Source organism: Euprymna scolopes, chromosome 15, assembly GCF_053919585.1.
Source record: "Euprymna scolopes isolate OS-2025 chromosome 15, ASM5391958v1, whole genome shotgun sequence".
Taxonomy (NCBI): Eukaryota; Metazoa; Mollusca; class Cephalopoda; order Sepiida; family Sepiolidae; genus Euprymna; species Euprymna scolopes.
Genome location: NC_136496.1, coordinates 128372519 through 128396263, shown reverse-complemented (window position 1 = coordinate 128396263; position 23745 = coordinate 128372519). Strand labels below are relative to the sequence as shown.

Genomic DNA, 23745 nt, shown 5'->3' with positions numbered 1-23745 from the left:
TTAGGCCAGCTTGACGCGATCTTTAAAAAAAAACGTTTTAAAACTTACTCATTCTTAACATAAGGAATCTGCCATGTAAACGATTCATGCATGCGCATACATGAAACAGTTAACAAATAGATAAAAATTTGATCACCGCCACATATCAATTTTTCAATTTGGATCCCTTAGGATCCCTTTTTTCCAGATGATAACTGATTAAAAAGATTTCCACATGTCTGAATATCCTATATACCAAATTTCAAGTCTGTAAATCAAAAATTTGTTGAGTATATAGGTTGAGAAGTGTCCTCACATTCTCATATACAGATTATTTTTCTCTTTGGTTTTATCTTCAAATAAAATTTAATTAACATGAATTAAAAAATAATACAAGAAAAATATAAAACGGTAAATAATGTCCAACATCAATAACAGTTCAGGAATGTAACTACAAATGTTAATGTCTTCGTTTAAAATTGCTCATGTGCGTTCACATGAAAATTTGTCGCATTCTTCAAAAAGATTACATCATAATTTTTTTTAGTTTTTATTTTGACAGATGAAAAATGGTTTTACCTGACAGCTGAAGTGAGTTTAGCAGTGTTATCAGATAACATACTAATGGCAGAATCATCCTCTCCTTCCAATCCCTGTTGGATTAAAATTATTTACATCAGAAAAGCAACAAAGCATATAAAAAATATAACATCGTAAACATTTGACTTTACATCTTTAAAGCTTTATAACTTGATTTCACTTTTAATAACCATGCGTTTTTAAAAGTTAATTTTTTCTTAGGACTCATTAGATCTAAAATGGAAGACATATTTAATTAGTTGCTAAGAAAAAAAATGGTCGGATAATTCTATCATTCTAGGACGTACCAAAATCCTGATGTAATCATCTATGGCCAAAGATAGAGTACTACACTACTACTGCTACATCTGAAGAGGTGCTCTTTCTTGCAGTACAAAATCGACTTTAAAATCTACTGGAAGATGATCTCTTGTTCTTTGCACTGCCTTTTCCACAAACAACATTTCTACTTTATCACTATTTACATGGAAGTGCTCAACTGAGCTCCAATCTCTGGTTCCTCCTTGTAAAACATTCAAAGCAAGAACTCGTCTGCCTGCCACAACAACAAAAAAATCTTTCCTTTCTTCCTTCATGCACTTCAGGTGGAATCTCTATAAACAAAGCGTCTTTGTAAGGGCTTCTTGTCTGCCGAACACATCACTGAAGGATTACTTTCTTGCAAACTACAACAGTTATCGTCAATGTCAAATTCTTGTCATAAATTCTCCACATAATCGAACAGTTTATTGCATTAATCATCTTTAATACTCCCCTAATATCCTTCATCTTTCGACTGTCAAATTCATCCATCTCATGAACTCTCATCCTCAAGTGGCTTTTGGTGTTAATAATTAATAATCCATAAGTAAAACTAAAAAGATGTTTACCATAGCTGCTTTTAGTTTCTTCACTTCATCCTCTTGTGCCCGATACGAGTCCAGTTCTTCTTGAATGGCCTCCGCAACCGTTGGAAATGGACTGAAAAAAACATGAAAATAAAAATATTAGAAAAACTAAAAGAAAGAATTTTCAAAACTTCTATTAAAAATATGACATCAATAAGAAAAACCTTTAAAAATTATAGCAAGAGTTAGAAGTAATGGAGCAGTTGAAACACCAAACTACAGACAATGTAGTTCTAGGTTCAATCCTTACCAAAATCAAACCTTGATGATGATTGCTAGTTAGCAAGAACCGCACATCCATGGATAACTTTTATCAAAAATATACAAACACGCACGAGAAAATGAATGATGAAAATAGAAATGAAGCAAATTACAATGTTTATTAATTCATCAAATATTTAAAACAAAAAATTATTTTTCCTTAACTCATGGACTTTCAAAGTTAAGTAACAGTATTTCAAATAAAACTCGTGATATCAATCACAATGTCATACTAATGCCTTAGTCAGCTAAGTTCACTTGAATATATACAGAATTAACTCCCTTACTTGTTCATTTGCCTGGATTTTTCTTTTATCTTCTCTATCTATCTATCTATCTATCTTCTATCTATATAAATAAAATAAACTCATTTTTTCCCCTCCAACTTTGACATTAATAAGATTAAAAATCATGACGTTACATGCAAATGTAATGCATACAGACTGTAGCACATTATCTGAGGTTTGCTATAGGCCTATTACCTTTTTTTTTTTTTTTTACATGGGGGGGGTCACCACTTATCAAGGCCCGAAGGCCACTCAGGGATAAGGGTTATTGCGTGTACAGTAATCAATGAGATAGTATTGTAGTAATCATTAGTATTGGGGGTTTTGATAGAGTGTCTTACTTAAGGGGGCGGTTTGTCAGGAGTTTGTTTATGTTGGACTTGAAGATGTCCAAGTTGTAGTCAGGTAGGAAACAGGCAAGCGGCAGAGAGTTCCACTGGCGTGCAGTTCTAAGAAAGAAGCTTTGCTCATGGAATCTACGTTTGGATTTAGGCACAGATAAAGAGTGGGGAAAATTATTGACAGTAGTTTCAGCCAGACGAGTGTTTCTCGTGAAAAATTGGCGAGGAGGGGACGAGGGATTGGAGCTCAGACAAGCACCTGCCATGGAAATAACGATAAAACAAAGACAGGCTCGCAACGTCTCTTCTGTGGGAGAGAGGTTGCAGGGAAGAGAAAAGGGCATCCCCCACTAAACCACAAAGTCTATTTTGTACTCTGTCAAGTCAGAATAGGCTGTTTTTAGCAGCTGCCCAGATGTGGCAGCAGTACTCTATCCTTGGACGTACTTGGCTTTTATACAGATAGAGAATTGCATCAGTAGTGAGATATCTTCTGGAGCGGTAGAAGGATCCCACCATTTTCCCAGCATCCCTGGCAACAGATTTGATGTACGTGTTCCATTTCAGATCAGGAGTAAGGTCAAACCCAGAAGCTTATCAAAACATGGAGCCTCCCCAAGACGAGAGCCATCCATTTCAATTGATGCCAGATGAGGATCAGAGCGTTGATGATGTAAAGATAGAAGCTTGGTTTTGGATGCATTAAAAGTGACCAGCTACATCTTCCCCCACTGTACCACGTGCTCAAGATCAGAGGAAAGAGAATTAGAGAGAACTTTGTCATTTACGGCCTTTGATGCGTTGCCATAGATGGTCATGTCATCAGCATAGATGTCAACGAATGATTTAAGTATGTATTTTGGGAGATCATTGATGTAGATCAGGAAGAGAGTTGGGCCCAGGATGGACCCCTGAGGGACTCCAGCATTAATACTGTTGGCCTCTGATTTCTGCTCATCAACCACTACTCTTATGAGCCTATCAGTGAGAAATGATTTAATGATAGAGAAAACATTTCCAGTTATACCGTAGCTGGAAATCTTGTGAAGTAGACCTTTATGCCATACCTTATCGAAGGCCTTTGATATGTCAAGAGCAATTGCCCTGGAAAGGAAGCCTTTGTCAAGAGATTCACTAATCCTATGTGATATAACCGTTAGCACATCTGCTGTAGATCTTGCAGAGCGGAAACCATATTGCATGTCACTAAGAAGGTTGTTTCTGTTGAGGTGGTTGACTACTTCTTTATTTAATATGGATTCCAACAACTTACTCATGCCACACAGGAGACTTATCCGTCTGTACTGAGAGGGAGATGACTTTTCACCTGAATTCTTAAATACAGGGCATACTGATGAGGCTTTCCAGGGTGTTGGAAAGCACTTCTCCTTAAGGCAACGCTTAAACAGTTTGGTATGGGGGCAAGTTCTGGTTGGAGCTTTTTCAGCACTATAACTGGAATGCCGTCAGGGCCAGTTGCTTTACTGGAATCAAAGTTCTTGATTAGCTTGGCGACCTCACGCACAGATATTTGTATGTTGCATAGCGTGTTATCTGTTATAGGAGGAAATACAGGGAGTTGATGATCATTGTCGCATAGGGTAGAATTAGCTACAATGTTCTTGGCAAATAGTCTGGCCTTGTCTGATGCTGATAAGATGACCTCAGGTCCATTGATGATAGTTGGGATAGAATGCACGCTTCTGTTCAAGATCCTGTTTGCTATTTGCCAGAACTGGTGGGAACCAAGCTGCTGCTCAGCTACTTTGGATTTAACATACTGACCATATAGCTCTCTTGCATGTTTTATGACTCTTTTACAGTGGTTGCTGGCAGTCCTGAAAGCAGCTTTAGTCTCAGTACATCTATTACATTGGTAGCTATGGAAAAAGTGATTTCTGTGCGTGATGGCAGCAGCACATTCAGGGGAGAACCATGGCTGGCTGTTAGGTTTTTGTTGGAATTTTTTGGATGGTATGAATCGATCTATGCCTACAATTAACCATTCGGTCAGGTCTGATACTATAGAGGACACATCCTTTTTAAACATGGAATGCAGATGTAGGTCAGATATGAATGTACGGAAGCTATCCCAGTCAGCCATAGAGTATCGATATACAGTACAGTTCCTCGACAATGGTACATTCCTATATTTTTTCTGGTGAGAGTCCACTGTCAAAATCGCTTAGATTCAATGAAAGTTGCAACATCTTTTCTCTCTATTAGATTCCTCCTTTCCCCTCTCTCCATTTACACCGCAGCAGATGCGTTCACAAGGAACAGTACGAGGAAACACACCAGTTTGGAATTGTACTCGGTTACTTATGCCTTTTTTTTTTTTTTTAAATCTTTTTTTCCCTGATTTATGCTGTTTTTTCCATCATAAAATAGAAATAAAAAAATTACTATTATTGTTTTCTTTTTGCTTTTTTTTCGTTACTGAAAGATGCAATCTCCGAGACTAACCGGATTTTACTTCTGGTTTTAACGACTAATTCATTTAGAATTCGAGTGTGATGTGACTACTGAAACTAAACCAAAACAAACTTCATTGCGGAATTGATATTTGACCTATTTCACTTTTTAGTTAATTCATCACTTTATTTATTTTTATTTTTTTTTTGGCGCTTTTGCCTTAATGATTCAAGTTTGAAACCCCCTTTCAAACTTTTTGGGGATTTTTCAAACACACGGGCACCGCCGGACCGTTCGTATTGCATCACATTCATTTTTTTAATTGTTTTTTTTGGGTTTTTTTTACAGAATTTTTTTTAATAGTTTTAACATTGTTTTTATAATATTTAAACAGGGTTATGACTTCGCTTTGTTTTCATTTTACCCCCCCCCCCAACCACACACGCCTCTAAAAACCAGGGCAACACCGGGTACCCCCCCTCCCTGCTAGTTTTATATATTTTAAAATTTATGCTTTTTTTCTTTTTTTACTGCTTTTTATTCTTCTATTCACGCGTGAAAAATAATTTTTTTATTTCTGGTTTTGAATATTCGATGATTTAATAAATATTGTAATTTACTAAATTTTTATTTTCATCATTTATTTTCTTGTTTTTATTGCTCTATCTAGTAGTATATTGAGCTTTCTCTTATCTTGACAAATTTCATTTCTATTTACAACTTTGAATAAACAAATTGTTTTGGAAACACGTTAAGATGCAAATATTTTATTTTGTTTCTTCAATTTTTTAACTGAAATATTTCTTATTAATTTCGGATGAAATCATTCTTCAGAGAAAGAAAGAGTTCTTTTGTTTTTCTCACAAGTATAAAATGTGTCCATCATTCATATTGTTGAATCAAGGTTGTGCTAGGTGTAGATGCACGCAGTTCTATTAGAATTCTCCAGTAAGCTTTAAAGTGTGTGTATGGTGCATTGTAAAAAATTTAGAATAAAAGTTAGAAATTTGTAAGCAGCTTTAAAGTTAAAATCTAAAAACTTTGAATAAACATTGTTTTGGAAGTGCATCAAGATGCAAATATTTTATTTTCTTTCCTTTTTTTTTTAGAATTTCTTTTTTTGAATGAGGAAAAAGTGGATTTGCAAAAAGTCTCTTTCTTATTCAAACAATCTAACTCAATCACAATGGGTGACATTTCTGGAGTATATATTAAATATCTTTTTAATACCATTTATAGAAAGGCATGCAAAAGGAAAATTGACCTTTCAGGGTCAAAAGTTCAGTTTTTGTTTCGATCATAGCAAAAAGCGGGAAAAAGAAGAAAATGAAAAAATTCCGAAAAATACAGTTTGTTAAAAAACAAAAAAAAAATGTTGTGAAGAAGAGAATAAAGTGTCTATATTTTTTTTATGTGTATGTAAATATATTTTTTTATATGTATGTAAACATATATTTTTTATATATGTATGTAAATATATATTTTTTATATGTATGTAAATATATTTTTTTATATGTGTGTAAATATATTTTTTATATGTATGTAAATATATTTTTTTATATGTATGTAAATATATTTTTTATATGTATGTAAATATATTTTTTATATGTATGTAAATATATTTTTTTATATGTATGTAAATATATTTTTTTTATATGTATGTAAATATATTTTTTTTATATGTATGTAAATATATTTTTTATATGTATGTAAATATATTTTTTTTATATGTATGTAAATATATTTTTTTATATGTGTGTAAATATATTTTTTTTATGTGTGTCAATATATATTTTTTATATGTGTGTAAATATATATGTTTTATATGTGTGTAAATATATTTTTTATATGTGTGTAAATATATTTTTTTATATGTATGTAAATATATTTTTTATATGCATGTAAATATATTTTTTATATGTATTTAAATATATTTTTTATATGTATGTAAATATATTTTTATATGTGTAAATATATTTTTTTTATGTGTAAATATATTTTTTATATATGTGTAAATATATTTTTTTATATGTGTGTGTAAATTTATTTTTTTATGTGTGTAAACAGTTTTTATATGTGTAAATATATATTTTTTATATGTGTGTAAATATATATTTTTTATGTGTGTAAATATATATTTTTTTATATGTGTGTAAATATATATATTTTTTATGTGTGTAAATATATATTTTTTTATGTGTGTAAATATATTTTTTTATATGTGCGTAAATATATTTTTTTATGTGCGTAAATATATTTTTATGTGCGTAAATATATTTTTTTATGTGTGTAAATATAAATATTTTTTTATATGCGTGTAAATATAAATATTTTTTTATACGTGTGTAAATATATTTTTTTATATGTGTGTAAATATATTTTTTATATGTGTGTAAATATATTTTTTTATATGTGTGTAAATATATTTTTAAGTGCGTAAATATATTTTCTTTATGTGCGTAAATATAAATATTTTTTTATATGTGTGTAAATGTATATTTTTTATATGTGTGTAAATGTATTTTTTATATGTGTGTAAATGTATTTTTTATATGTGTGTAAATGTATTTTTTTTATATATGCATAAATATATTTTTTTATACATGTGTAAATGAAGATAAATATGTTTTTATACGTGTATATATATATATATAAATATATTTTTATACGTGTGTAAATATAGATAAATATATTTTTATACGTGTGTAAATATAAATATTTTTTTATATGTGTGTAAATATAGATAAATATTTTTTTTATATATGTGTAAATATAGATAAATATTTTTTATACGTGTGTAAATATAGATGTTTTTTATACGTATGTAAATATAGATAAATGTTTTTTATATATGTGTAAATATAGATAAATATTTTTTATACGTGTGTAAATATAGATAAATATTTTGTTTATACGTGTGTAAATATAAATAAATATTTTGTTTATACGTGTGTAAATATAGATAAATATTTTGTTTATACATGTGTAAATATAGATAAATATTTTGTTTATACGTGTGTAAATATAGATAAATATTTTTTTATACGTGTGTAAATATAGATAAATATGTTTTTTTACGTGTGTAAATATAGATAAATATTTTTTTTTTACGTGTGTAAATATAGATAAATATTTTTTTTTTACGTGTGTAAATATAGATGAATATTTTGGACACAATTATGGGAACCGAGTTTTCGACACAAGTGGACACACAAATACAAACGGATGACCTTAAGGCAAACACGATTATTGCCCTTTAACTCTGGCAATATTAGTCTTTGCCACAAGGGGGCGATATAACCACCTTCACTTCCAGTTTGTATCATTCATTCTCTTTTTGCTGGACCTTGCAATTAAATGCAGATGTGATGAAAAACACGTCCCGGTTTTGGCAAACAACTAAACCGGCATTTGACCTCTCATCAAAGACTCACGCAAGTAACATTACTAATAAATCATCTTTTGTTGTGAACTGTTACAATCTTTAATTTGTAATTAGATGTACTTTGGTTTTAATTATATTTCGGCATACTTCGTGTCTTCATTTCATGGCAACGAGACCATGTGACTTTATTCTTCAATCTGATACGTAACAATAGAGGATGAGATCGCTTACTACACATCTAAAGGCGACTCCGTCCACAATAAGAATGGTAAACCCCGACGTTTATTCATTTGTAACACAAAAGGAGTTAATTAACATTTTAACTTGTGCGCAAGCGAAAAGGTCATAACGTCTGGGATTACAGGTATCAAAGCAAAACAATGTCGAATGTTTTTAACAGATATATTTTTGGGAGTTAGGGTTAACACATGTAGCAACTATGCCGGAACCAAACTTGACAAGGAACATTTTTTAGAAGTCACCGTTTCCGGTTCTCAAAAAAATCATGTGACAGGAAATAAGGGACTTCTCCCTTCCTCTTGAGAAGGCTAGAGTTCGACATGGTAGGACGGGTTTTCCCTTCGCGGCACTAAGCAAAGCCTTCACCACGTGTGTACAAAATATGTAATTATCCAGGACTAAGACACCCAGAAAAAGGACCCTAAAAAAATGGCAACACTTACAGCTAACGTAAGGAAAGCCCCGCAGCATTTTCTTGTTACAATTTGTAACGAACAAACTTTTAACTACTCCCATGAACTTTTATTTTAAAAAACACATGTTTTCAACACATGCTCTTACCATGAACTCTAAACCCATGTGGATTTTAACTATTCTATGAGCTCCTCTTTTTAATAACCTTTACTCCTTAACCCAACTATTAAAAAAAAACAATTTCCTCAGTCAGAAGGATTTCTACCCTAAGAACTCACTAGATAATAAACTTCTACTCCATGTAACTCTCCGATAAATAAATCTACATCATTATTTTTTTACGCCAATTTGACGGTATTTTTTATTTATTTTTCCAAGAAATATTTGTAAGTGACTTGTTGCCACTTTATCTCCATCACCGGTACCAGGTCGCTTCACACAGTTCCTATAATTTGAGGATTCGTCATATAACATAGGGAGGAGTGTTTTCTACGAGAGATGTTTCTCTTGAGAAAAGTCTATCAAGCACAAGTACACAATGTGATGATATATGGAAGTGACACCTCACTAGTGAGGGTTGAGGATATGTGTTGCATAGAGAGGAATGATATGAAAATGATGCAATAGATATGTAAGGTGAGTCTTTTTTATGGAAAACACTCTAGACAAGGCATGTAACCACTTGATGTAAAGAGCTGAAAAAAATAAAATAAATAAAAATCAAATATTGCTTCAAAGTCAAAAACTTGCCAACGATAAGTGTTAGATGGAATAGAGTCTGACCCAGAAAACAGCAATTCTTTCTTCTTTGTCAGAAACATCACTCGTGGAATGTGAGGACTAAAGGACAAAATAAGGGAAATGAAAGTTACGCAGCTGCTGAAAGTAAACCCAAGATCCATTTTCTACTCTCCTTAAAAAGGCTTCAATTTGATGAACTCGGAGGAAGATGTGTGTAGACCAGGAGACTTTGTTTGTTTGGTCACATTGAAAAAAAATGGGTAAAAGTGCTTGCGTTAGTAGAAGTAGAAAAGTTTAGGCAGCAAGGTGGGTTAGCATGAGAAAACATGGTGGGTATAAAAATATATTTAAGAGAAAGTGGGATAAAGACCTGGCCAGAGAAAGGTTAGTTGTGAAGTCAATTTTTAAAATCCATTCAACATAAAATAAACGTTATAACAATGATGATGAATCTATTTTAAATGTATTTTCTTACCTTCCTTTATGTGTCTGCCAAAATTTATCAGAAAAACTAAAAGCGTAATTTTTTTTCTTCTTTCTCGGCCGTGTGCTGCCACTCGGTGATAACACTTCAGAGTTCTCTTCAATTTCCACTTTGTTAAGATTAAATTCCTGTTAAGATTTAAAAAGATAATCATAAAATCACATTAATAAAATAAAACCAATAAGATTTTATAATTATGCGATTACACTTATAAAGCATCAATACTTAATTGCTCAATGTTATAGTCGTTAAATAGTATTCTACTATTTTATAAAACTCTTCCCTATAATTGGCCCTATAATCAAAATTTTAAAGAAGACTAATTGATGTAAGTAAGTCTTTAATCACAGCAAAAAAGTTTCTTCAGAAAACTAACAAATCCTGAGAGGAAAATTAAGACAGTTTCTATTTTAGTACAAGTTTATTTTAAGATGAATTAAGGATTAAAACTCTCCTGCTGATGATGAGGAGTCTAAAACAGTGAGTACAATTCCTCTTCGGAGTATGCATGCCCTGTTTAGAAAAGCTAAACTTGTGACAATAAATTAGATTCAACATAAATCTTGGTTTGCTAGACTTTGAAATTTCCTCCCTATTGCTGACTATTCTAATCTGCAGAAGTTTAAATGTTACATGAACAGATATCCTGCTACTCAACTCCCCATAATCTTTTGTTAGACACGACCCCAAATAGTAGCCCCTTATATTCCAAGTTGCAATATGTCTTGATCAGAGTATAAAAAAAAACAAGTAAAACCCTTGCGGCTTAATTAGTAGTTGACTGAAGCCTACTTCAACTTTTATCTTTTCATCTGCAGATGCGAGACGGAAAGTTACCAAGTGGAGATCACAAACATCTCCATTGATGAACACTATCTCGTTCAAGGTCTCAATGACTGAAGTCAGAAGAAACTTTTTCAGCCATGTTCAGCTCTTAACATCTCAGGAGACCAGATTGCAGTTATGGACCAAATGGATAGAGAATAACTTCTGCTGACATGGAAATACCTCCTCCTGAAATCCTCCCTTCTAGTTCAGAGGCACTTTAAGTTCAGTGAAAGACTCAATTTCCTGAAAACAGAAAAAGGATGATGAAAAGTCACTATAACCAGATTGAGCTACAACCATCAGCAAATTTGGAAAGGAAGACCATACAATGTCTTGTCTGCCCTTTACTAGTCAAAAAGTGCAGCTTGAAAGATCTGCAGAGTTCAAAGTTCAAAGGAATAAAAAGAAGGGGGGGGGTACAATTTAATCAGAAGATCAAAACCAATGAATCTAACTATGAATGAATCATCACCAAAAAAATATTCAACAGAATGAAGATCCTGTTGTTTAAAAATAAAATATTTCATTTATTTGGACAATTGTTCTTAACTTTAGCTTTATTATGACAATGTAACTCCAACGTTTTCCATATATGTCTAGTGCAACTCAGCAATGGAATTTCCAACTGAAACCTTTATTTAATCCACAGGACTTATTGCTTCATCAGCCACAATCAGGTAGAAATTTCAAGTAATTTTTATTATATTCTTAGCAGAACCTGAAGCGATCTTACTCTTGCTTTTCCAGCATTGACTTTAGCCCTACAAGACGTGCTAAATAATCACTTTTGAGAAGTTAATATCTTCCATGAGCCCCAAGTGGGATATATGCAAATATATGGACAATTAATATCAAAGATTATGCGCAATGTTTTCATGGAGTTCAGCAAAATAATAAAAAGATTTGTTTTCTGATTATTTGATCCTAAACTGACACCAGCTACATAAGCGATAAAAGAAAGATCAATAAGAAGACATTTCATGAAGAAAACTTTCATATTTACTAAGAATTTGTTTTCAAAAGTTCAATTTAAAAAGTTGATTTGCTTCTTTTTTTTTTTTTTTTTCAAGCACTAAACTTACTTGTAGATGCACAAAAAATCCCACCATCCATGTTGACTACTGAGGAAATTTGTAATTTGAAGCTAGTTCACATAAAAATAGAGATACATATAGATACAGAGAAAGAGGGTGATAGAAACAGGGGATTGAGGGAGAGAAAGAGAGAGGGAAAGATAGAGTGGGTCAAGAGAATGAGAGGGGAAGAGGGAGAATGAGAGGGGAAGAGGGAGAATGAGAGGGGAAGAGGGAGAATGAGAGGGAAAGAGAGACAAGAGAAGAGATAAATATAGAGTAAGGAAAGAGAGGGAGAGAGAAAAAAATATATTTAAAGATTTGCATAATTACCAAGACATCATGGGAAAGGGCTTGATATGTCCAGGTGTGGTGCAACAGAGAAACTAAATCCAAATTTCGGTCAAGAATGACGAGCAAAGGTCTCTGGAAACTAAAAAGAAACAATAAAAAGTCAGTTACAAGTTGCGGATTTTCAAATAAAGTCAATTTTATTTTTGTTTCTTCAGACTATTATTCTCAATGCAACCATTTCAATCAATGCATCTTTTGGCTTTCTTCAGATTCAATTCTCATCCACACCGAGATGTTTCCCATATTCAAATAGGAAGCTTATTGGTGCACATATTTCAGCATCAAATACATAGAAAATATCAGCATACACAAACAAATCATCAACAACATTAATGTTTAAATGGGGACGATGTTCAATCAATATTACAAACATCTTGATGATAGCAGTGGATCACAACGAGAAGCTGATGTTGGTATGATTACAAGAGTTAGGAGTGGATGAAGTTCAAGGAATTTCTGTCATTGCTAAGGCTGTGACAACAGAATATTCTTTTCATTCTTTTGACTCTCAAGTATATATCCGACACACTAAAACACAGTCAATCAACCGAGAACCACATCACTATATATAAAAACATAAGATATTAACGGATATATACTCAGGAGTCAAAACAATGAAAAGAATATGCTGTTGTCACAGCCCTACTAACCAGCAGAGCGTTGTCATCATCGACTAAGAGAAAAGTCTATCAGGCACGTGTACACAGTGTGATAATGTATGGGAATGAAACCTATAAAGAAAGTGTTGAGGACATGCGTTGCATGGAAAGAAATGACACAAGAATGATATGATGGATGTCAAATCTGCACATTTTAGGAAGATGTGTGTAGAACAGATTTTAATGGTAAGGCTGTATTTAAAGAATCGATGAAAGTTGTTGCATTAGTAACCGTTGAGGTGGCAGGAAAAGGTCAAGGAATAAACATATGGGAAATTGATACGTGAAAGTCAATTTCTAAAAGCTGTCCAACACATGCCATCATGTAAAACAGACATTAAACCGATGATGATGATAACTTAACCTTTCAGTTATTCTACAGAAAATTACTTCACGCATTCAAATGACTTGTAGATTAAAACTTCAAGGATTATCAACGTTTTGTTTCATTTTATTTCTGTTGAAATTCTCAGAAATCAAGGGGTCACCTTCCTGGAGTTAACACTTGATTTCTATATGAGATCCATAGATATTCGAATATTTCATTAAAGTTCTCCTTTACATCTCAAATATTGTTTCCTTAGCTGATTTCTCCATCAAAGGCAATTCTAATTTCATATCCAGGAAGTTAGTAAAGAAGTTGAGAACATCCCTTCCTTCTCTGCAATAAACCATTTTCTTGGTGGAGATGGCGTTGCAATTTTGCATATTTCAGATTGCATTCCTCATCATGATGTCTATATTTATAACATTTTCGCCTTTGAAATCTCTGGCCTTCTGCAGACGTCTTTTGTTGTGTTACATTATTCCAGCCCCTCCTGGCTAACTACCTTACCCAAAACTCATATGCCATTATTCTCCTACATCTTCTTGACCATGTTGAAATTCTAGCGTGGTCAGTGCGTTGCGTGTCATAAACGCGGTTAACGTGGTACAAGCTTGAACCTACTTGCTTATGTTCAAGTTAAGTACAGAGAGGTCAAAAGGTTAAGACTGACAGGCTTCAAACTTGTTGACATCGATTGATGACACGTACCTGTGTGCTAGTAGGGGTCACGAGGTAGGTCAGTGCATTTTGAGTGCGAACTGGTTAACAATGTTATCATCCCACACGTACACCTTAATATAATAGAGGGTGCACATGCATTTCTAGTCAGTCAGAGAGCATCTAGTCGGACTGGAATCGGTCAGTTTTTGCAGTCCAGTTGGTTCAAATCTCGGCCAGAGTTGCGAGATGATTGATTTCAGAAGTGAAGAATGAAGAAAAAGCTAGAAAGGACTTGGCCTGCCTTGATAGAGTTCAAAATAGACTTCGTAGCCTCGTAGGAGATGTCCTTTTCTCTTCCTTGCAACCTCTATCTCACAGAAGAGATGTTGCGAGTTTGTCTCTGATGTATCGTTATTTTCATGGAAAGTGTTCGACTGAGCTTCAATCTATGGTCCCCCCTCGCCAAACTTTCACAAGAAACACTCATCTAGTTGTAAACACTATCAATAATTCCCCCCACTCTTTATCTGTGCCTAAACCTAAACGTAGATTCCATGAACAAAGCTTCTTTCTTAGAACTGCATGCCTGTGGAATTGTCTTACGTTTTCCTGCTTTCCGGCTGACTACAATATGGTTGTCTTCAAGTCTAACGTAAATAAGTTCTTGATGAGCCGTTCCATATAAGTTATCAAATTTACCAAATTTTCATTACTAATAATTACTATATTGTCCAATTTCTACTGTACACTCTTTAACCCTTATCCTTGAGTGGCCTCTTGGCCTTGATAATGTGGTGATGCCTATGTAAAAAAAAAAAAAAAAAAAAAAAAAAGAAGCGTAATGGTTGGGATGAAGAGGAAATAGCTGGTCACTTGTGAAGAGGTTTTTCCACCGTTCGGAGGAATCAGAATAAAGATTCTCAAAAAAAAAAAAATTAAATAAATAAATAAACCTCATCGCATTGTGGTTGTACCTCAGTTATTTCCAGGTCCAGGAATCAGGTGACATGAAACAGTTCCAACCATGAGAAAAGCTATATCTTTGTATCTCCACATTGGCCGTTGTATTGTATTTCATGTTCTAAGAACTCTTGCAGGTGACATATATACACCTTCCCTACCTACATAAGTAGCTGGAGGCGCAAACATACATTATAAATTATATTTGAAGAAAGAATTCATCTTTTGCAGCATCAACAGAGACCACAAAAGCATAACGAGCAGACAATCACATCTTGTGTAGTGAACACATACAGGTGCAAATTCAAATCATAAAGAGAAGATAGCAACAGAATTATTTTGATATAAGACGCAAAATTTGGATATTTTAGTAATCAGGAAAGTTTGTGAAAGAAAAGAAAACTTAAAATTATTAACATGCCTAATAGTATATAAATGAATTGCAGTATTGAATATTTAAAAAAAAAAAAAAGTTGATATGCCATGAAACCAATAAAAAACATGCTCACAATAAACTGAAAAAAAAAAGAAAAAAATTAAAAACAATAAAAAATATATTGATGGTTGTCTTTTGTATATGTGAATTTACCTAAACTGGCCAGCCTGAATACTGTCTGTGGTAAATAAACTGTTTCGGGCATCTCTGATGTTATCCCGGAGCTTTTTATCAAGTTTCTCTGCAACTCGTTCTGCTGCGTTGCCTCGAGGAGAACGGATAATAGGTGCCATTCCTGAAAGAAGAAAATAAAATATTTGTGTTCTGTCATCAGTGATCAACTCAATCGGGAAAATGCTTTAATTACTAATTTTGGATCCTTTGTAAGAAAACGGTGTTTACATCACTGCACAAGAAAAATGTCAGAGAAAATGAACCTTTCAAATACTTTATAGTTAAAGGAAATTAAATATTTTTAAAAGGGAAATAACTTCGTATGCAAAAGTTATCTCCCTTGTTCCAAAGACAGTTTTTAAAGCAGTTTTTTTGCCTGTATTTTGACAAAGTGATAAACAGAAACAATAATTCAATGAACGCTAACACCGACACTGGTTTTCAAAGTGATTCCTTTCAGATGCGACTTGTTTAAATAAATCATTACTCTTAATGATCTGCATAAAATCGTTTCATCCAATTATTTCTTTATATTTGAGCGTTTCTACTTACAAATCCATTTCATAACAAAAACATCTTTGTATTATTGTAAGTGGTCGACATCTTAAGTGATGCGGAGTAAAACAGAACAGAGAGAAAAGCTAAAATACCGTCAATTCCTTTTGACCTTTTCTTTCTGTTTCTTTTTTCTTTCTTTTCACCTCGACACGACAATGAATACACACGATACGAGTAGCTCAAAAAATACACACATGCAAGGAACAATTTTCCACCTGTACACATATGCAAATATTCGAGGTAAGTTTAACTTAATTTCACCATAAAAATTAATGAACACTTTATCTCACTACAACATTAATGCACATTTCAGAACTATGGCTGATCACATGTGTACACGCACACATATGGTCTTATGTTTTTTTTTTCCATTGTTCATAATAAATATATTGTTTGTATATATGTAAATCGGTTCTATCTTATTTTAATGTCGGAATCAAAGACACTCATATTTATCCTCTAGATAATAAATATCTTAGAATAACTAATATGTTACGATATGGTGATTATTCAATCTACTTGTCAAAGTTTTTTAACAGCATGTCAACTATCATTGGATTATTGTATGTCAAAATGTGTTTTTGTATAGAAATGATTTCTAGATTAATTTTTAAAGAGAGTTTGATTTCCAAATAATCACCCATAAGGTACTGTACAGGCCCAATCTTAACTGTAGTGATCTTATAGAACTAGTGTGTCAATGTGATTATAGTCATTTCAAACCAAGATTATAACAATTCATTAAATATACATATTTTATACGATTCAAATTATTTGGACTATTCTTACATTTTGGCCAATATGATCTTTGACCTCAATTGTCTCTTGTCGAACCTGGGAATCTGTATGGAATTTTGAACTGTACTTTTTATTTTGTTTTTGTTTTTTTACTAGAAATTGCTCCAGACAAGGCATGAAGCCACTTGATGTAAGGAGTTAAAAAAAAAAAAATATGATTTCAAGGTCAAAAACTTGCCAACGATAAATGTTAGATGGAATAGATTCTGACTTATAAAACAGCAATTATTACCTTTTTGTCAGAAGAATTGTTCCTGGAATGTGAGGTCTAAAGGACAATATAAGGAAAGTAAGAGTTAAATGGCTGCCAAAAGTAATCCACGGGATAGACCGTCTTCATTCTGTCAGCCATGACCGGATAAAATTCTTAATTATATTCATAATAGTGCCTGTATTAAGGATTGAACCTTCAACTTCCAAAAGACTTATTTAGAACTATTTATTTCTTTGCACTTTATTGCACCATCTGTTGGAATGTTATTAAAAGAATCCAAATAATATTTGGAAATCCCCATCTCAAAATTTGGAAAATATTTTAATGTCAAGACAAATTACAAAAAAAAACAAAAATACTTACAATAAAAGAATGAAAAAAAATACTTACCTAATGTTACAAATACCGAGAATAAACTGTCAGTAATAATATCCATGATCGTATCCATCTCTTTATCATCAACTTGGCCCCGATTGATTGCTGGAATAAATAAATAAAAAAAAATTTTTTAAATACGTTTTATCTTTGAAAAATTATTTTGTAGTAAAAATTAAACATTTTTTAGTGAAACTGATAAGACGTTTTCATAAACAATAAATTTAACAAAATAAATGCTCGCAAAGATACTTATTCATTTCTAAGTCATTGAATGTTTTTAAATTAAGTTTTATTTAAATTTGAGATGCAAAGAAACATGATTACCATAATAAGATATGGCATCTCTTTCTTGATGTCGCAATGTATACAGGTCATCTTCCAAGCAGATGAAGTTCAAATATTGGTCATAAATCTAAAATTAAAAGACAAAATACAAAAAAGGAATTGATTATTAAAGGGATGTAAAAAAAAAAAGAAATCTTAAATGATCGAAGGAATTATTATAACAAACAAATATCGAGATCAGAAGATTAACGAACAAATATCGAGATCAGAAGATTAACGAACAAATATCGAGATCAGAAGATTAACGAACAAATATCGAGATCAGAAGATTAACGAACAAATATCGAGATCAGAAGATTAACGAACAAATATCGAGATCAGAAGATTAACGAACAAATATCGAGATCAGAAGATTAACGAACAAATATCGAGATCAGAAGATTAACGAACAAATATCGAGATCAGAAGATTAACGAACAAATATCGAGATCAGAAGATTAACGAACAAATATCGAGATCAGAAGATTAACGAACAAATATCGAGATCAGAAGATTAACGAACAAATATCGAGATCAGAAGATTAACGAACAAATATCGAGATCAGAAGATTAACGAACAAATATCGAGATCAGAAGATTAACGAACAAATATCGAGATCAGAAGATTAACGAACAAATATCGAGATCAGAAGATTAACGAACAAATATCGAGATCAGAAGATTAACGAACAAATATCGAGATCAGAAGATTAACGAACAAATATCGAGATCAGAAGATTAACAACAAATATCAAGATCAGAAGATTAAAAACAAATATCGAGATCATAAGATTAAAAACAAATATCGAGATCAGAAGATTAACAACAAATATCAAGATCATAGATTAACAACAAATATCGAGATCATAAGATTAAAAACAAATATCGAGATCAGAAGATTAACAACAAATATCAAGATCATAAGATTAAAAACAAATATCGAGATCATAAGATTAAAAACAAATATCGAGATCAGAAGATTAACAACAAATATCAAGATCATAGATTAACAACAAATATCGAGATCATAAGATTAACAACAAATATCGAGATCAGAAGATTAAAAACAAATATCGAGATCATAAGATTAAAAACAAATATCGAGATCAGAAGATTAACAACAAATATCGAGATCATAGATTAACAACAAATATCGAGATCAGAAGATTAACGAACAAATATCGAGATCAGAAGATTAACAACAAATATCGAGATCATAAGATTAAAAACAAATATCGAGATAATAAGATTAAAAACAAATATCGAGATCAGAAGATTAACAACAAATATCGAGATCATAGATTAACAACAAATATCGAGATCAGAAGATTAACGAACAAATATCGAGATCAGAAGATTAACAACAAATATCGAGATCATAAGATTAAAAACAAATATCGAGATCATAAGATTAAAAACAAATATCGAGATCAGAAGATTAACAACAAATATCGAGATCATAGATTAACAACAAATATCGAGATCATAAGATTAACAACAAATATCGAGATCATAAGATTAACAACAAATATCGAGATCATAAGATTAAAAACAAATATCGAGATCATAAGATTAAAAACAAATATCGAGATCAGAAGATTAACAACAAATATCGAGATCATAGATTAACAACAAATATCGAGATCATAAGATTAACAACAAATATCGAGATCATAAGATTAACAACAAATATCGAGATCATAAGATTAAAAACAAATATCGAGATCAGAAGATTAACAACAAATATCGAGATCATAGATTAACAACAAATATCGAGATCAGAAGATTAACGAACAAATATCGAGATCAGAAGATTAACAACAAATATCGAGATCATAAGATTAAAAACAAATATCGAGATAATAAGATTAAAAACAAATATCGAGATCAGAAGATTAACAACAAATATCGAGATCATAGATTAACAACAAATATCGAGATCAGAAGATTAACGAACAAATATCGAGATCAGAAGATTAACAACAAATATCGAGATCATAAGATTAAAAACAAATATCGAGATCATAAGATTAAAAACAAATATCGAGATCAGAAGATTAACAACAAATATCGAGATCATAGATTAACAACAAATATCGAGATCATAAGATTAACAACAAATATCGAGATCATAAGATTAACAACAAATATCGAGATCATAAGATTAAAAACAAATATCGAGATCATAAGATTTACAACAAATATCGAGATCAGAAGATTAACAACAAATATCGAGATCATAGCTTAACAACAAATATTGAGATCATAGATTAACAACAAATATCGAGATCATAAGATTAACAACAAATATCGAGATCATAAGTTTAACAACAAATATCGAGATCATAAGATTAAAAACAAATATCGAGATCATAAGATTTACAACAAATATCGAGATCAGAAGATTAACAACAAATATCGAGATCAGAAGATTAACAACAAATATCGAGATCATAAGATTAACAACAAATATCGAGATCATAAGATTAACAACAAATATCGAGATCATAAGATTAAAAACAAATATCGAGATCATAAGATTAACAACAAATATCGAGATCATAAGATTAACAACAAATATCGAGATCATAAGATTAACAACAAATATCGAGATCATAAGATTAACAACAAATATCGAGATCATAAGATTAAAAACAAATATCGAGATCATAAGATTTACAACAAATATCGAGATCAGAAGATTAACAACAAATATCGAGATCAGAAGATTAACAACAAATATCGAGATCATAAGATTAACAACAAATATCGAGATCATAAGATTAACAACAAATATCGAGATCATAAGATTAAAAACAAATATCGAGATCATAAGATTAACAACAAATATCGAGATCATAAGATTAACAACAAATATCGAGATCATAAGATTAAAAACAAATATCGAGATCAGAAGATTAACAACAAATATCGAGATCAGAAGATTAACAACAAATATCGAGATCATAAGATTAAAAACAAATATCGAGATCATAAGATTTACAACAAATATCGAGATCAGAAGATTAACAACAAATATCGAGATCATAAGATTAACAACAAATATCGAGATCAGAAGATTAACAACAAATATCGAGATCATAAGATTAACAACAAATATCGAGATCATAAGATTAACAACAAATATCGAGATCATAAGATTAAAAACAAATATCGAGATCATAAGATTTACAACAAATATCGAGATCAGAAGATTAACAACAAATATCGAGATCATAGCTTAACAACAAATATTGAGATCATAGATTAACAACAAATATCGAGATCATAAGATTAACAACAAATATCGAGATCATAAGATTAAAAACAAATATCGAGATCATAAGATTTACAACAAATATCGAGATCAGAAGATTAACAACAAATATCGAGATCAGAAGATTAACAACAAATATCGAGATCATAAGATTAACAACAAATATCGAGATCATAAGATTAACAACAAATATCGAGATCATAAGATTAAAAACAAATATCGAGATCATAAGATTTACAACAAATATCGAGATCAGAAGATTAACAACAAATATCGAGATCAGAAGATTAACAACAAATATCGAGATCATAGCTTAACAACAAATATTGAGATCATAGATTAACAACAAATATCGAGATCATAAGATTAACAACAAATATCGAGATCATAAGATTAACAACAAATATCGAGATCATAAGATTAACAACAAATATCGAGATCATAAGATTAAAAACAAATATCGAGATCATAAGATTTACAACAAATATCGAGATCAGAAGATTAACAACAAATATCGAGATCAGAAGATTAACAACAAATATCGAGATCATAAGATTAACAACAAATATCGAGATCATAAGATTAAAAACAAATATCGAGATCATAAGATTAACAACAAATATCGAGATCATAAGATTAAAAACAAATATCGAGATCATAAGATTAACAACAAATATCGAGATCAGAAGATTAACAACAAATATCGAGATCATAAGATTAACAACAAATATCGAGATCATAAGATTAACAACAAATATCGAGATCATAAGATTAAAAACAAATATCGAGATCATAAGATTAACAACAAATATCGAGATCATAAGATTAAAAACAAATATCGAGATCATAAGATTTACAACAAATATCGAGATCAGAAGATTAACAACAAATATCGAGATCAGAAGATTAACAACAAATATCGAGATCATAAGATTAACAACAAATATCGAGATCATAAGATTAACAACAAATATCGAGATCATAAGATTAACAACAAATATCGAGATCATAAGATTAACAACAAATATCGAGATCAGAAGATTAACAACAAATATCGAGATCATAAGATTAACAACAAATATCGAGATCAGAAGATTAACAACAAATATCGAGATCAGAAGATTAACAACAAATATCGAGATCATAAGATTAACAACAAATATCGAGATCAGAAGATTAACAACAAATATCGAGATCAGAAGATTAACAACAAATATCGAGATCAGAAGATTAACAACAAATATCGAGATCAGAAGATTAACAACAAATATCAAGGTCTAGAATTTCAGGAAAATACAAGATAAAATTAAAATTTTTGACAAAAATCATTTCAAAAAATAAATACTAAATAAGCTATCAAAACATTTGTAACAATTGGATTCATTGGACTACCGTTCTCATCTTGAGTGTCATTTATACAATGTTTCAGTTAATGTAATCTCCAACCTTCTTCAATTGTATTTTGTCGACTTGATAGAGGTCCATTAAGTAAACAAGTCACGCGTGTGGTTTCCCTCTGGTGCTGCATGTGAGATGATGCAACAAAAAAATAGTGAAAAAATGATGAATGTGAGAAGTGTGAAGGGCCAACGTTGCCTTCACATTTTCGCCAAGTTTCAGGAAAATTTAATTAATGGGGCAAAAGTTATGGGGTAAAAACTGTCATTTTTTGCAATTTTGAGGCATTTATGACACCTTTTGATATCCTGGGAATACTAAATCCCAGTGAAAATTGATAAATGGTTCAGTTTCATGCCTTAGGACGTATATTTGAATTCAGCACCATGGAAAACCACTATATAGACAAAATATCAAGTTTTTGAGTAATATGAAAAAAAGAGCTCCATAAAGGCACATTTTTTTTAACCCTAAAAGTCCCAGAGGGATGCGAATCAGAATTTTGCCAGGGTCACTCATACTGAATTAATATTAAAAACAATGGCCTCAACATTTTGGCAAGGAAAATCAAACGCTATGGGGCAAAGTGTCATTTTTAGCCATTTTGGGACATTTTTTACCTCTTTTGAGCCACTAGATATGCCGAATCCCAGTGTAAATTGAAAACGGTGCAGTTTCAGGTCTTAACACATATATTTGAGTGGACCACCATGAAAAACCACTATATAGTCAGACACATCAAGTTTTTGTTGAGAAATATGAAAAAGAGCCACAAAAAGGGGCATTTTTAGCACTCTAAGTCTCCGGGGACGTGAACCAGAATTTTGCCAGGGTAACCCATACTGAATTTATATTAAGAACAATGGGCTCCATATCTTGGCCAAGTCTCAGAAAAATCTAATAGATGGATCAAAAGTTATGGGGCAAAACGTATCATTTTGGGGCATTTTTGACCTCTTTTGAGCCCCTGGGGACGCAACGGGAATTTTTGCAAAACAATTTTTTTACTGTGCACATCTATTTAATGAAATACAATTTGTGGCAAAATTTCAGGAAAAACTAATGGACGGTCATTTGGCAATCGTCTGGGCGCACGGAAGCACAGGCGCCACTGAAAACTTAAGTCCCTCTCTGATAAATTGGGGGACCAACATGAGAGAAAGTCTAAAGGAAGGATACGAGAGAAAGAGGGATAAAGACCTGGCCAAAGATAGGTTAGTTTCAAAGTCAATTTCTAAAAGCTAACTAATATATACCAGCATTTAAAATGGACGTTAAACTAAATATGATGA

General features: G+C 31.6%; 1 protein-coding gene across 1 annotated transcript in view; it reads right to left on the bottom strand.

The window, feature by feature from the left end:
* The window catches only part of LOC145294134 (sec1 family domain-containing protein 1-like), a 215424-nt gene that overhangs the window by 165536 nt on the left and 26143 nt on the right, over positions 1–23745 (bottom strand). The window contains exons 6-12 of the mRNA XM_080141240.1: positions 17779–17866; positions 17467–17556; positions 15486–15627; positions 12269–12368; positions 10026–10162; positions 1449–1539; positions 559–632 (exon numbers count right to left, since the gene is read on the bottom strand). Coding sequence (XP_079997366.1) covers positions 559–632; positions 1449–1539; positions 10026–10162; positions 12269–12368; positions 15486–15627; positions 17467–17556; positions 17779–17866 — 722 coding nt within the window. The remainder of the gene's footprint in view (positions 1–558; positions 633–1448; positions 1540–10025; positions 10163–12268; positions 12369–15485; positions 15628–17466; positions 17557–17778; positions 17867–23745) is intronic.